The 14,675-nt window shown below is 30.5% G+C and overlaps 7 protein-coding genes across 7 annotated transcripts; 5 read left to right on the top strand and 2 right to left on the bottom strand. All coding sequences in view use genetic code 12, as the record gives it.

Annotated features, from left to right (window-relative positions):
* Positions 1–415: 415 nt before the first annotated feature.
* On the top strand, positions 416–2,104 carry CTRG_00225 (transcription factor TFIIIC subunit; the record flags this gene model as incomplete). Its single annotated transcript, XM_002545398.1, has 1 exon — positions 416–2,104. One exon carries the CDS (start codon positions 416–418, stop codon positions 2,102–2,104), a length of 1,689 nt encoding a protein of 562 aa, XP_002545444.1.
* A 213-nt stretch (positions 2,105–2,317) lies between these two features.
* On the top strand, positions 2,318–2,596 carry DPM3 (Dpm3p; the record flags this gene model as incomplete). The annotated part of the gene is made up of 1 exon (XM_002545397.1): positions 2,318–2,596. The coding sequence occupies one exon, from the start codon at positions 2,318–2,320 to the stop codon at positions 2,594–2,596; it is 279 nt and encodes a 92-aa protein (XP_002545443.1).
* A 90-nt stretch (positions 2,597–2,686) lies between these two features.
* On the bottom strand, positions 2,687–3,439 carry CTRG_00223 (uncharacterized protein; the record flags this gene model as incomplete). Its single annotated transcript, XM_002545396.1, has 1 exon — positions 2,687–3,439. One exon carries the CDS (start codon positions 3,437–3,439, stop codon positions 2,687–2,689), a length of 753 nt encoding a protein of 250 aa, XP_002545442.1.
* A 253-nt stretch (positions 3,440–3,692) lies between these two features.
* CTRG_00222 (uncharacterized protein) lies at positions 3,693–6,137 on the bottom strand (the record flags this gene model as incomplete). Its single annotated transcript, XM_002545395.1, has 1 exon — positions 3,693–6,137. One exon carries the CDS (start codon positions 6,135–6,137, stop codon positions 3,693–3,695), a length of 2,445 nt encoding a protein of 814 aa, XP_002545441.1.
* A 4,271-nt stretch (positions 6,138–10,408) lies between these two features.
* Positions 10,409–12,217, top strand: PHO89 (Pho89p; the record flags this gene model as incomplete). The annotated part of the gene is made up of 1 exon (XM_002545394.1): positions 10,409–12,217. The coding sequence occupies one exon, from the start codon at positions 10,409–10,411 to the stop codon at positions 12,215–12,217; it is 1,809 nt and encodes a 602-aa protein (XP_002545440.1).
* Positions 12,218–12,634: 417 nt separating this feature from the next.
* CTRG_00220 (uncharacterized protein) lies at positions 12,635–13,375 on the top strand (the record flags this gene model as incomplete). The annotated part of the gene is made up of 1 exon (XM_002545393.1): positions 12,635–13,375. One exon carries the CDS (start codon positions 12,635–12,637, stop codon positions 13,373–13,375), a length of 741 nt encoding a protein of 246 aa, XP_002545439.1.
* A 258-nt stretch (positions 13,376–13,633) lies between these two features.
* Positions 13,634–14,605, top strand: CTRG_00219 (uncharacterized protein; the record flags this gene model as incomplete). Its single annotated transcript, XM_002545392.1, has 1 exon — positions 13,634–14,605. The coding sequence occupies one exon, from the start codon at positions 13,634–13,636 to the stop codon at positions 14,603–14,605; it is 972 nt and encodes a 323-aa protein (XP_002545438.1).
* Positions 14,606–14,675: the final 70 nt, after the last annotated feature.

The raw sequence follows: 14,675 nt of genomic DNA, 5'->3' as shown, positions 1-14,675 counted from the left end.
CATGACTCTAATAAGCCATTGAATCTCTACATTTCCCACGGAGTATGTTATCATTATTGATTGTCTTATCCGATGGAATAACTAAACCCATGACGGAATTTGTAAGTAGTTGTACTCATCCATGGGAAACTAATATCTTATGAATTCAGGGGTATTAACAGTCACTGTATAGTTATCACCAACTACTACACCAATGGTCAACTCATAAACCGTGTTGCCAAACAAAATATAGGTTGTCTAAGTTGTCATTTTTTTTCTTCCCACGGATTGATTTTTAAGGCTGCAGAAATTTGGTGCAGCTCACAAAAGCATCAATCGCCAGAGACAGAGAGAGACATTAGAAAGAAGAAAAAAAAAAAATTTCAGAGACAAATCAAAACATTCAAGACAACCAACATTGCATAACCGTTTGAACATGTCAGGATTACAACAACCAGATGAACATTCGATGGATATACCTCGTGTGGCTGCGATTGATTTACCATTAAATGTCAAAAATGTAGATAAAGCAATTAATATGCTTGGTGGTGAAACATTTATACGGTCATCGATAAGAGATAATCAACCTTTGGAATTGAGATTACGTAAGGATCCATTTCATCATCCTATTCAAGCACTGCATTCAAATCATGAAAGAATATTATTAAAAGTTAAGATTCCAAAGAAAAGTCTACCGGAAAATGCTTCATCTTTACCAATACGTGAATTACTTAAATTAAATGATGAAAATCCAGATACTCCTAGTGAGAAAATTCAACCAGTGGCTATTATTGAGAAGACATTTCTGTTTAAAGCTATTAGTGATTTCCAAGTGTCTACAAAGAACAATGAATTTGTTCAAAATTTCAATAAGGTTGTATTAAATTATAAGAAATTTGATGACATTAAGAATTATGTTGATGATCATAATTCATTCGATAATTATGTCGGTATAGATGAGGATTATTTTAAAAATAAAGACCATCAATTAATTCCACCGCCAATATTATCACCAATTAGATTTCCATTTGATTATAAATATCAAAAAAATCCAAGTACTTCAACTGTTAAAGATGATAGAGGTGAATTGAAAGTTGTTTCTAAAAGAGATCGACAAAAATTACATACATTGTTGATTCATTTTAATTCACCCATACCAACTGAACCAGTGGAAGCAATTAAACAAAAATGGGAAAAATTAAAGCTGGAACAATTAGCTGTGAATAGTATGGATTATTATTTACTTGAATGTATTAATTGTTTACAAAAATTATTTGATGCCAAACCAATTTGGAGTCGAAAACAATTACTGGATATTATTGATGTTGATCTTCGAAGATATATTAAATATGCATTACCATATGTTTCATTTATTTATAGAAGTGGTCCCTGGAGATTTTGTAACATTAAATACGGGGTTGATGTTATTCATGACTCAAAATATTGGTTATATCAAACTGAATATTTTAGAGTTCTTGGATTAAAAGAAGCTGCCATACCAGAGGATTCGAAGAAGATAGTACCACCAACGTTGAAGTATAATAAGGAGAAATATGAAGTTTCTGAACATTTATTGTTTAATGGGGTTAATTTACCATCGGTGACAACATTTCAACTTGGAGATATAATAGATTATGACATAGTTGATATTATTGCCGATCATCAGGATAGTATGGGAGATGGGTTTTTCAGAGAAACTTGTGATTTTCAAGATGGTTGGGTCAATAAACAAACCATGGAAGTCATTCGAGGTATAATGAGATACAAATTGAGTAAATTAGTTAAAGATGAACTTATTGATCAAAATAAAATTCAAAAAATAATGTTTACTGATTTTACAGCTGATAAAGATGATGATTATGAGGATGATAATAATGATGACGATAAGAACGATCATAATAGAGAAAATGAAGACGAGGAAGAGGATGAGGAAGAAGATGACGATGATCAAGAAGAAGACATTCCACAAATGGAAATTGAACTTGAAACCGAAACTAAATCAGGAGACATTAATGAGAATGAGATTATTGATAAATTGGGAGCATTAGGTACTGATACTTCTAATAGATTAAGCAAACTTGTAGGATTTATCAAACAGGATAGTATAGATAATCATGATTCTTGATTAATGTATATGAAAACAATTGATATTTTGATAATGACACGCCATGCGTGATTTGTGAATTTTTTTTTTGTCTTTTTGTCTTTTACTCGCCTTGTAACTAAACACGTAATAAAAATATTTACACTGAAAAAAAAAACAATTCCTAAAGAAACACACAATTCTTCATTCATTATCAACAACAAAGAATCTATTCTTATATTAACATCATTCATAATGACTAAAGCTACTGAGACAGGATTGACATTATTTGCATTATCAGCCATTTATTTTGCTCTTCTTACTGGAGTTATTCCAACACCTACTAAAATACATGATGAAATTTTACCATATTTACCATGGTGGGGATTAGTTTCATTTGGTTCATTTGCTTTAAGTACTTTAGGTTGGGGTATTGTTACTTTTAAAGATAAAGAACATAAATATCAAGAATTGAAAATCCAAATTGAAGAAGCTAAAGAATTTTATAAAACTAAAGGTCTTGAATTGGATTAATTATTGAATTTGTTTTGTTATTGAATAGTTATAAATATAAATATATATATATGAATATAAATAGTAAAGTCTAAGACTATAAATCTAGGATCATTGCTGTTGTTGTTGTTGTTGTTGTAATTTCTTCTTTTGTTTTAATTTCTTTTCAACTTCAGCAAATACTCTAATTGAAATAGGAACATTTCCCCAAGCTTCATCATCTTGAATAATATTGTTCTCATCATCATGATGATGTTTTTTATCAATTCCTAATTCTTTATCTGATTTATTTGATAAACTTAATGGGAAATTTTCTCTATTTAAATATTTTAAAGGAGGATGGAAATTTTCTGGCCATCTACCACCTTTTTCAATTAATTTTTTAGCAGCTAATTTTCTCTTTTCATTCCAATCTTTAATATCTTCATCAAATAATTCCCAAACACAATTAATACATCCACTCATACAACAATTATCTGGTTCATTTGGTTTATCAGGTACATTAATTCCACCAATAATTTTACTTTCTCCAATTAACATTCTACTTGATGATTGTCTATCTTCTCCTTTAATTCTACCTCCAAAGACTTTAGCTATTTTATCTTCATTACTTATACTAGTATCAAGTTTATAATTACCATAAAATCTAGTTTTTGTATGACTTTTCAATTTAGTTAATTCTGAATTTGTCATAAGATTGGCTTCTATTGGATGTTGTGGATGGGAAGGGGTACGAAGTACTAAATCATAAAATGCATATTTCTTCCTGTTTGAATTAGATACTTGTTTTATTTTAGTTGGACGGGAACTCTTAGCTAACTGACGAACATGTATGTTAGTTATAGGATATCGCAACAATACCATCTTTCTTCCTGTTGTAGTTGTTGTTAATATCTTTCAAGATGATGATGATGATGATCCTATATGCAAAGTTATGTGCGGAGATAGATCTAAAGTGTATGGTGAACAATTTTTTATTCTCTTTACTAACAAACGAAAGAGAGAGAGAGAGAGAGAGAGAAAAGCAATTTTTCGATTTCTTAGCAAATTAAAGTGAACACGACATATGTCGTGAAAATATAAATGTCGTGTATTATTCTATGTAGTGACGTCATTCTTATACCGATTGCAAATCGATTGATTTCAAAGCTTCATCGATACTTAAATAAAAACCTTTTCCTAAAGTTGAAGAATTCAATGATAAGTTATTCAATTCGGTGTGAGATATGTTTCTTCTGTTATGGCTATTATGATGATGATAATCAAATGAATCATTAATTAACTTCACTATACCTGATTTTTGTAATTTCTTTCGACATTTAATATTAGTTGAGACTCTTGTGAAGCAAACTTGAATTTTATCAATTTCAATGTATTTTTTAATAATTTCATACAATATTTGTGTAGCTGAAGAATCTAATTCATTCATTCCTTTACAATCAAATATAATTGATTTTATAGTTTTAAAATCTTTAATCGAAGGTTGTGAAGGATGTACCAATAATGAACCATATTTTTCAATTCTAAATAATTTACTTTTCAAATCTCCAACATTAGTGAAATTTAAAGGTTCTGGAATTTTAATAATTAAAACTCCTTCAATTTCTTCAATTTCTGCAATTAAATTATTAAATTTATCTGTATTGTTATTAATATTGTTGTTGTTGTTGTTGTTCTCATCAACATCATCTGGAGGTGATACTCTACCAATATCTTCACCTTCATCTAAGTCATCGTTCGAACTTTTTTGAAAACTTGTAAAACTTTCTTCAATTAATGCATCAGCATCTCTAAATGCAGTAGTATGTGGAACCCTACCCAAGATTTGAATTCTTGATCTTGAACTATTTTTAATAATTCTAATAATTGCTATAATAACTCCAAAACTAACACCTGCTTCAGCACTCCAAAATAATGTAGCCAAAAAGATGATTGAAAATGTAGCTAATTCATCAAATCCTTTAATATTCCAATAAAATATCAAATCTGAAGGTACTTCTTGTAATACTGTAATACCAATTATAGTAGTAGTTAAAGCTAATACACATTCTGGTAAATAGAATAAATAAGATAATAAATAGAATAAAGCAATTATACTTGATCCAGACATGATCAATCCAGACATTGGTGATGTTGCTCCGGCAATTAAATTAATTTTTGATCTTCCAAGTGCACTAAATGAAGGTAATCCACCAAATATTCCAATTACAAAATTAATTACCCCTAATGCAATTAATTCTCTATTCGAACTAACATTATAATTATATTTAGCTCCTAATGCCTTCACTGCTGTGGTGGAATCAAAATAGCCTAATATGGTACATAAGAAACTTGTAGTGAATAGATGCTTGTAAATGGGTAATCTTGATACTTCGAATGGATTTTGAAATTGAAATTTGGTTTTATTAGGAGTGATATCTCCTAATATTTCAACTCCTTTCCCATTCCAATTTTGATCATAACTTAAATATGTTGCTATTACCACCATAAGTAGCAATTCGGGAATATAAATGGCTTTTTTATAATTATATTTATTAACCAAAAAATCTTTAATATATCTGGTACTCAAAACGATAATTAAAGTAATACTAGAAATCATCAATGTCAACAAATGAGCTTGATCATAATAATTAATAATAAATAAAATTTTATCAATTGTAGTTACATGAGGATGATTCAAAGACAACTTGTCTAAACCCAATTCAGTACTTAATTCATTTATAATCATAATTAAACCAATAGCAGCAACAAATCCTTTAAGTAAAGCTCTACTTAAAACATTATCTAAATATCCCAATCTAAATATTCCAGCACCTAATAATATTCCACTTAAACAAAAAGTTAAACATGAAGAAATTTCCAACATACTAAAATCCAGAAATTTCAGTTCATGTTTAATCAATTCAATAGCTTGTCCATAAATTAAAGCAGTTGATGGAGATGGACCAACAATTAAGATAGGTACTGTTCCAAATATAGCATAAATTATTGAACTTATAATCATTGAATATAATCCACTTGTTGGTGATAAATGAGCTAATGATGTAGCTATTGACATAACTAATGGAATTTGAAATGAAGCTAATGACAACCCCGCTAATGTATCTCCAAGAAATGATTCTTTGAAATTATAATTAGGTAACCAATTTAATATAGGAATATAGTATCCTAAATATGCATATAAATTAAATGCTCCAGCATCATCATCATCATCATCCTGAAAGATGGACTTTTTCTTTTCTTTCAGATAAAGTTTATTATATAATTCAAAATTTAAAATGGAAAGACTATCATTATTATGATGAGTTGAAGTATGGGATTGCTTTAAATAACTATCTAGTACTTGATCATTTAAACTAGTTGAACTTTTCCAACTTCGTACCGAACTAGTTGAAGGTACAGATAATAATGGTGGTCTTCCAGGAGTCATAGTACCAGTAGTATTACTATGATGAAGTAGATTTGATCTAGATGGAGGTCTTGGAATAGAATCATATCTTAATGATGAAGAACTTCCAGGATTGGTGTGATTTAAAAGTAATCTTGATGATTCATCCGGCATGGTTGTTATTTACAGAAAAAAGAAAAAAAAATACTAATATAAAATGTGAATTTATTTTCTTTATTGGTGACAGTCGTCGTAGGCTGTTGTTGTTGTTGGTTGTAGATCTCTGTCGATAATATTGTATACCTTTCCCCACTCTCTCTCTTAATTAATTAATTTTTCATTTCCAGGTTTTGTTGATTTCCTCCATTTTGGGTAATTTTGTTTCGTTTGGGGTGCGTGAGTGCGACACAGATCTTTTTGATTGACGTCATAGTTAGGAAAATTGGTGAGATACACACGACTGGCTAATATTTTGCTGCCAAATTTTTAACCAACACCACTATATATAGACCAATAGAAACAGTTGAACCAACATGTCAGAACAAATCCATTGATAGATCTGTTGGCTATTAGAGCACCGTTATAAATCTAAGCCTTCTTTTATTTTGGATAGAAATATTCAATGAGGAAAATTCAAGGTTTTTAGTGGTAAAATTTGACAAAATCATCATGAATTAGTGGTTATTTCATTAATATCTATCATGTATTACAATTACAACACTATAATTTATGTGCACATTGAAACAGTTCATTAAAATATATTGTATTTCCGAAATTAGTCCATATGGTAACTCCTAGAATAAGACAATCAAATAACTCACATCTAGACCATTCTCTCCAAGTATTGATTGAATCTGACAAGAAAAATAAAACCCTTGAAGAGATGATCTTGATGAAATACCAGAAGAGATCGGATTATTTTCTTGGAATAATCAGCAGGTTTTGTTTTTTCTGAGTAAATAATTCGATTGATTTCATATTTGGAACAAATTACTAGTGATAGTAGTTATTTGATAATGGAATCTATTTACTTTCTTTGAAGAATATATAACTGCAACATTATAATTAATTAAAAAATTCGGTGAATGAACTTTAAAAACAAAAGTAATAAAATAAAACATTAATTTTATTATCTAAATGTAATATATAGGGAAATTGTGAATTATTGATTTGTTTTCTTATTTGAGATTTGTATGATTAAGATTTGTTTCTTAAGTATTAAGCGAATTCCAAGGAAACTAAAAGCGAATAGTATACGGAATTCAATAATATCTGACATGATGATGGTGATTTTTGGCCATTGAGTTTGATATTTGTCACTAGTTTCAAATACAATAAGGCGTTTTTTTGTTTGCCATCCATATTCATCCAATTAAGTTTTGATGTGGCTGTGAAACCCTTATTTTTTTTGTCTATAGTTATGAAATTGCGCTACGTTGTAATAGTAAATTACTCATGTGGTGAATGTATTATGCTAGATGTGAAAACAATTTATATAAATTATAATACATATCTTTTATTGTACTATCTCCGTTTCAATGTTATATTGATTAGATGACATGCCAATTGGTAGTTCCCTTTCGATTCTCGTAAGTCGTGTGGTTTCAGCAGTGACAGAATTATTTAATCGCCCATAGAAAATTCTTTTGGTGCCTAGAAAATAGTTTTGTTCTTCCTTCTTTGTTTCCTTGCATTGTGTGCATTGTGTGCTAAAACCGAAACGTAAATAAATTTTTGCTTTTTTTGCAACCACGTGGGCCTATGATAATCAGCTTATCGTGGTTCTAGTTCTCCTTCTTTGATATTTCATTGTCCCGGTTAAAACTGATTTAATTAGCAATCGAGGTTTTATTTAATTTAATGCCTTGCATCCATTGTATGGGTCAAAATGTCAACATCAACTATATTACCAGCAATAGTAAATGAGCCAAAAAATACTATGATATCCAATTCCAAGAGAAATGATTTTTAAACCAAATGAAAACAATTTCTAAATTTCATTATTATTAAATCCACGTTTCTTTATTATTATTTACGCTTATTTTCTTGTAAGGAGAACGTGGTATTAAGATTATTATTATTACTTATTCTTGGTTCAACGTGCAACGCGAAATCGAGTAATTACAGAGTTTGAGAAATTTTATTATAAGATTGCCTAATTCAGTATTAAAGTAGTGTGATGCTTAAGCACATACCAATTGAACTCATTCTCTCCCTGTCTCTCTCTTTATTACTTTCCCCACGATTTTAAACATCTTGTGTGCATGAATGAGCAAATAAATTAACAAGGGGATCGGCGTTATCGTCTGACATTCAACTATACTAAATTTACTAAGATTAGGTGATACACACGGCTAGATGGGAGATTTTCTTTTTTTTTTTATTATTTTAGCTACGGCGATTTTTTCCTCCACTTTATGTATAACGTAATCTATCTTATCGTCATGTGTTTGAATATGGGGTAATTCTACTGTATATCCGTATCATCAGAATTGCCATATACCTAATCAATTACTCTCAATTGACTGACAATTCATTAGATAACTAACTTGGTCATTAACATTAACATTACCATGACCTTCAATTCTTTCTATTTCTTTTGGGACTGATATTACCACTACAATTTCTACTACAACTATTCAAAAGTAATAATATATTATAAGTTGCAATCTCCATAAGGCGCAGTATCAATTTTCTTTTTTTTCTTCAGCCAAATTCAGGTCCCACGTTTTCTGTTTCGTGGTACACTACTCCCCTATCTTTTTTTTTTATTTCATCCCATTGACAATTCACGCGCCATACGGTCAACGGGATTAGTTTTAAAAAGTGATTGTTTAGTTCGATTCATAAAAGTCATGTATATGTATCTTGTGTTAACTATGAATTGAGATTACGATGAATTAATAGTGAGCATTTTTACTAATCCTTGCACCTCTCCTTGGTTTGGTTGGTTATATGTTGGCTTTGATTCAAAGTTGCAATTGCAACTAGGGCAACCATCTAATTTTACAAATGAATTCTTAACATCTACTATCAAACAGAGTTTGTTATATTAGTAGTTATTAACTGTTATTAAACAAAAAAATGGTTCTTTTACACGTTGAATTACATTACTGGGTCTGGTTATTACACTTTTAAGGTTAGTATATTTGGCAATCAATAAAGCAATTAATTTACTTTACTTCTTCTCTGAATTTTTTGTTCTGTTTTTTCTTGATAATTTAAATTCCACAATATGGAACTTGAAATGTCATTTCCATTACAATGAGATATTCTCAGTCAAAAGTATATATCCAACACGAAATTAACTTATACAGGACATTTAGGGATATGTAGTTATGTACACTTGGCAGCATTTGGGATTGTAATTTATATTAAAAGAAAAAACCTTAAATTAATCGTTTTATTTCTCTAGATCCTCTCTTGATCAATGAAGAGGTGACATAGTTTTTATTTTATTTTGTTCCAGCATAGATTGGTCCATTGTATAATGTATGATTTATGGTTAATGAATATTCTCTTCTTATTTATTCAATTTATTGTCTCTTTTGTAGATTAGTTTGATCTCTTCATTTACTAACGAATGCTACCAATTGGACAACTATATATACAAAAAAAAGAAAAGCGTGTGAGTACAACCGAAAAAAAAATTGCAACCACAGTTTTTGCCATGTTCGTCTTACAAATATCCAGATACTCATGTGACCTTTGTGTGACCTCTTTCTCTCCCTCCATCTTCTGCTTCAATCCCCAACAGAAGTAGTAGTAACAGAATTAATAGTAGTTAAGAGTAGCAGGTACCCTCGTGGGTGGAATGGAAAACAAGAAGTTTTCATTTTCGTTGGTTGACAAAATTATTTTTTCTTCTTCTTGATTGATCTATGTGGTGCCAAGAATCAGTATTCTAACCCCTTTGGCCCGTCCCAAGGTTCATGCCAGCTCGTGGAAGACATCGCCATGATCTTCCTTCGACCTCGTGGTAGTCTCCCGAGGTAACATACTAATTTTAAAAACCAAGAAATTTTCCATACTACCAAGAAAAAACACTGAGAGTTTGTTTTTGCATTGTGTCGCTTTTTTTTCTTGGACCAACAGAAAAAGAAATCAAAAAAATTGCAAAAAAAAAAAAAAAAAAAAAAAATTTGAACCCAAACAGAAAACAAACAAAAATAATCAGTAAGGAAAAATGGCAAGGTTTTTCTTAATTTATTTATTATTCAGTATACCATGTGGGTAACGTATATCGATTAAGGAGAGTTCCTTTTTTTCATTTCACAATGATATAAACTATAAACTAAATTCTGAATATAAATATTTCATCAAATCTCTAGGAAGTTTTTTTTATTTTTTTCAATAGTTTCTATTTTAAATCATTATCAATTAATCATTATCAATCATCCTTAACTAATTAGTTAATTAATCACATACAAAACATATTCATTATAATGGCTTTGCATCAGTTTGATTATATCTTCGCAATTGCAATGATCTTTGCATTCTTGGATGCATGGAATATTGGAGCCAATGATGTGGCAAACTCATTCTCATCTTCTGTTTCTTCAAGATCTTTAAAATACTGGCAAGCTATGATTTTAGCTGCTATTTGTGAATTCTTGGGTGCAGTTTTGGTTGGTTCAAGAGTTTCCGATACTATTAGAAATAAAATTATCAATGTTAGTGTTTTTGCTGATTCTCCAGCAGTTTTGATGTTAACTATGGCCACTGCTTTAGTTGGTTCTTCCACTTGGTTAACCATTGCCACTTCTATTGGTATGCCTGTTTCTACTACCCATTCTATCGTTGGTGCTGTTATTGGTTCTGCAATTGCCGCTAAAGGTGGTAACAACATTGTTTGGGGTTGGAAAGGTGTTTCACAAATCATTGCTTCTTGGTTCATTGCCCCAGCTATTGCTGGTGGTTTTGCCACTATTATCTTTTTGATTTCTAAATTTGCCGTTTTGGAAGTGAAAAACCCAAAGACTTCTTTAAGAAATGCCATGTTATTGGTTCCTTGTTTAGTCATGACTGCTTTCAGTATCTTAACCATGTTGATTGTTTGGAAAGGTTCTCCAAAATTGAAATTGGGTAATTTGTCAACTGGTACTATTGTTGGTGCCATCTTTGGTACTGGTGGTGTTGCCACTGCTTTATACATTATTTTCTGTTACCCATACTACAAAAGAAAATTGGTTCATGAAGATTGGACTTTGAAATGGTACCATATTTTCATGGGTCCAGTTTATTGGTTCAAATCTACTGATGACATTCCACCAATGCCAGAAGGTCATCAATTAACTCAAGATTTCTATAAAGGTAGAAGATACGATGAAGCCGGTAACTTGATTGAACTTGGTCCAAATGGTACTACTACTTCCACCGGTGGTCAAGTTGAAAGTTTGGCAACTATTGATGATTCCAATTCCGATGGTGAAAAAACTTCTGCTATTGTTCAAAACCATGCTATTCAATCTGATTCTGAAAAACAACAACCAGCTCCAAATGGTGCAGTTCCATACAAATCTGAAACCGGTAAATGGCCAAACAAATACCCAGAATATTGGAAATTGCTTAAACAAGGTCCATCTAACTGGCCATTCACTTTTTTCTTGATGTTGACTCATGGTTTTAGACAAGATGTTATTGCCAATCAAGCTGGTTCAAATGATGTTTTATCTGGTAACCTTCATCAAATGCATACTGCCTCCAAATATTACGATAACAAGATTGAATACATGTATTCCCTTTTACAAGCTATCACTGCTTGTACTATGTCTTTTGCTCATGGTGCCAATGATATTTCCAACGCTACTGGTCCTTTAGCTACTGTTTATTTAGTCTGGACCACCAATACCATTGCTTCAAAAGCTGATGTTCCAGTTTGGGTCTTGGTTTATGCTGCTTCTGCTTTAGTCATCGGTGTCTGGACTTATGGTTATCATATCATGGCTAACTTGGGTAATAAATTGATTTTGCAATCTCCAGCAAGAGGTTTCTCAATTGAATTAGGTGCTGCTATTACTACTGTTATGGCCACTCAATTGAAAATCCCAGTTTCTACTACTCAATCTGCTGTTGGTGCTACTGTTTTTGTTGGTTTATGTAATAGAGAATGGAAATCTGTCAACTGGAGAATGGTTGCTTGGTGTTATTTGGGTTGGATTTTCACTTTACCATGTGCTGGTTTGATTGCCGGTATCTTGAACGGTATTATCTTATATGCTCCATCTAAAGGAGTTGAATACACCATGGGTTAATAAAAAAACTATTCTCTTATAATTCTTGATTTCAATTTCTCATTACTGCCTATTTTTTATTATTATTATTATTACTTAGTTAGCGTTCATATAGAAAATTTTTTATTTTAATTATCATTATACTTTTATATACATAACAAAAAACCTATTCATTCTGTCTTAAATCATTCATTGGTGATATTAACTTGAGGTTATTAGATATGAGGTTCCATTTGAGTCGTGTCGATTTGATCAAATCTCCCTTCTGAGCCACAATTTTTCCATTTTCCCATTTTTCCGGGTCCCCTCTCTCACCGCGACCCCAACCGCGCTCCTTACTTTTCCCCAACATGTCAACTGTAAAAATTTTCTTTTTTATTGTTCAATTCAAAAACTTGCTTGTTCTTCTTTAGGTCTATCAATAATTAACGATCAACAATGGCTTCTAATCCACCAGGTAAATGTTGCGCTGAAGGGAATTTCCATGAAGGTACTCCAATTGGAACACATAAAGAATTATTTGGATTACCAACTTATTCAGTTGGAAATTCATCATCGTCAAATATTATAGTTGTTTTAACAGATATCTATGGTAATAAATTTAACAATGTTTTACTTATTGCTGATGAAATTTCTAAAAATGGCGATTATTTAGTATTAATTCCAGATATTTTAAAAGATGATCCTGTTATACCTGGTGCTGATTTACAAAAATGGTTACCTAATCATACTGCCGAAATAACAGCACCAATAGTTGATAATTTCTTACAAAAAGTTAAACAAGAATTAAAACCTAAATTTTTAGCTGGTATTGGATATTGTTTTGGTGCTAAATATGCTGTTCAAAATTTATCATCAACTGGATATTTAGATTCAGCAGCAATTGCTCACCCATCATTTGTTAGTATTGAAGAAGTTAAAGCTATTAAAAGACCAATTATTATCAGTGCTGCTGAAACTGATCCAATTTTCACTCCTGAATTAAGACATCAATCAGAAGATGAATTAGCTAAATTGAATGGAGTTAGATATCAAGTTGATTTATTTTCTGGTGTTGCTCATGGTTTTGCCGTTAGAGGTGATATTAAAGATCCTTTGGTTAGATATGCTAAAGAAAAAACTTTGAAAGATCAATTATGTTTCTTTGAAAGTGTTCAAGCTTTGAAATCTTACTTGTAAGTGTATAATAAATTTATTTTCCAATAGATATTCATATGAAATTTCTTTTCTCAATGTATTGGAATCGGAATTATTTTCCTAACGGGAGGAATAATTCCGTCCATGCACCTTTATCAGCGGAATTAAATTCCCCGTCGTGTCCACCACCACCACGCGCTTTGGTGGGGGACCTCTCCCGCAGCCCCTTTAATTATAAATCGATGAAATTTAATGATTGCTATTATTATCAACTAATTCTTTCATTATTAACCACCGCCAATGACATCGGAAAAGGAATTACCATTACATGTCGGTAGAGATAAACGTACCATTAGACGTGCTCATCATTTTGGAGTCATCTCCTTAATATTAATCGTATTATTATTTGTGACATTTTCTTATAATGATAATGTTAAATCATTAATGGATGCACCACATGAACCAGATTCATTATGTCCAATAATTCCCAAAATTAATCCAAGTAAATATTTAACTAATCCAGAAACATTACAATATATACTTCATAATAAGAAATATCATAAACAAATAAGAAAAAGATTATCAAATGCAGTTAAAATACCTACTGAAATTTATGATGATATGATTAATCCTTCAAATATTGAATCACTTGAAGAATTATATAAATTGGATCCAAGATGGGAACAATTTGAAAAATTTCAAAAATTTTTGAAAAAAACCTATCCATTAATTCATAAACATTTAAAACTTAAAAAAATTAATAAATTTGGATTAATTTATACTTGGAAAGGTAGTGATGAGACAAAAAAACCAATTATGTTAGCTGCTCATCAAGATGTTGTACCTGTATCATTGGAAACTGAATCACAATGGAAATATCCACCATTTGGAGGTGAATTTGATGGTGAATTTATATATGGTAGAGGAGTTAGTGATTGTAAGAATTTATTAATGGCATTAATGAATACAATTGAATTATTATTAAAAGAAGGTGATTTAAAGCCTAAAAGAACAATAATTTTATCATTTGGATATGATGAAGAAGCATCAGGAAATGGAGCTAAAGAAATATCTGAATATTTATTGAATAAATATGGAGAAAATTCAATCTTTCAAATAATTGATGAAGGTGATAATGAAGGTATTACTGAAATTGAAGGAATTAAATTTATATTACCATCAATTGGAGAAAAGGGTCATTTAAATTCAATAATTGAATTATTTACAAAAGGTGGACATCTGTCAATACCTCCTAAAACATACATCAATTGAATTTTAGCGGATTATTACATCATTGAAAATAATCAATTTAATCCATTTTATCAATATAATCCATATGATC

The sequence above is a fragment of the Candida tropicalis genome (assembly GCF_000006335.3).
Source record: "Candida tropicalis MYA-3404 genomic scaffold supercont3.1, whole genome shotgun sequence".
Taxonomy (NCBI): domain Eukaryota; kingdom Fungi; phylum Ascomycota; class Pichiomycetes; order Serinales; family Debaryomycetaceae; genus Candida; species Candida tropicalis.
This window is presented reverse-complemented; position numbering and strand designations above follow the sequence as displayed.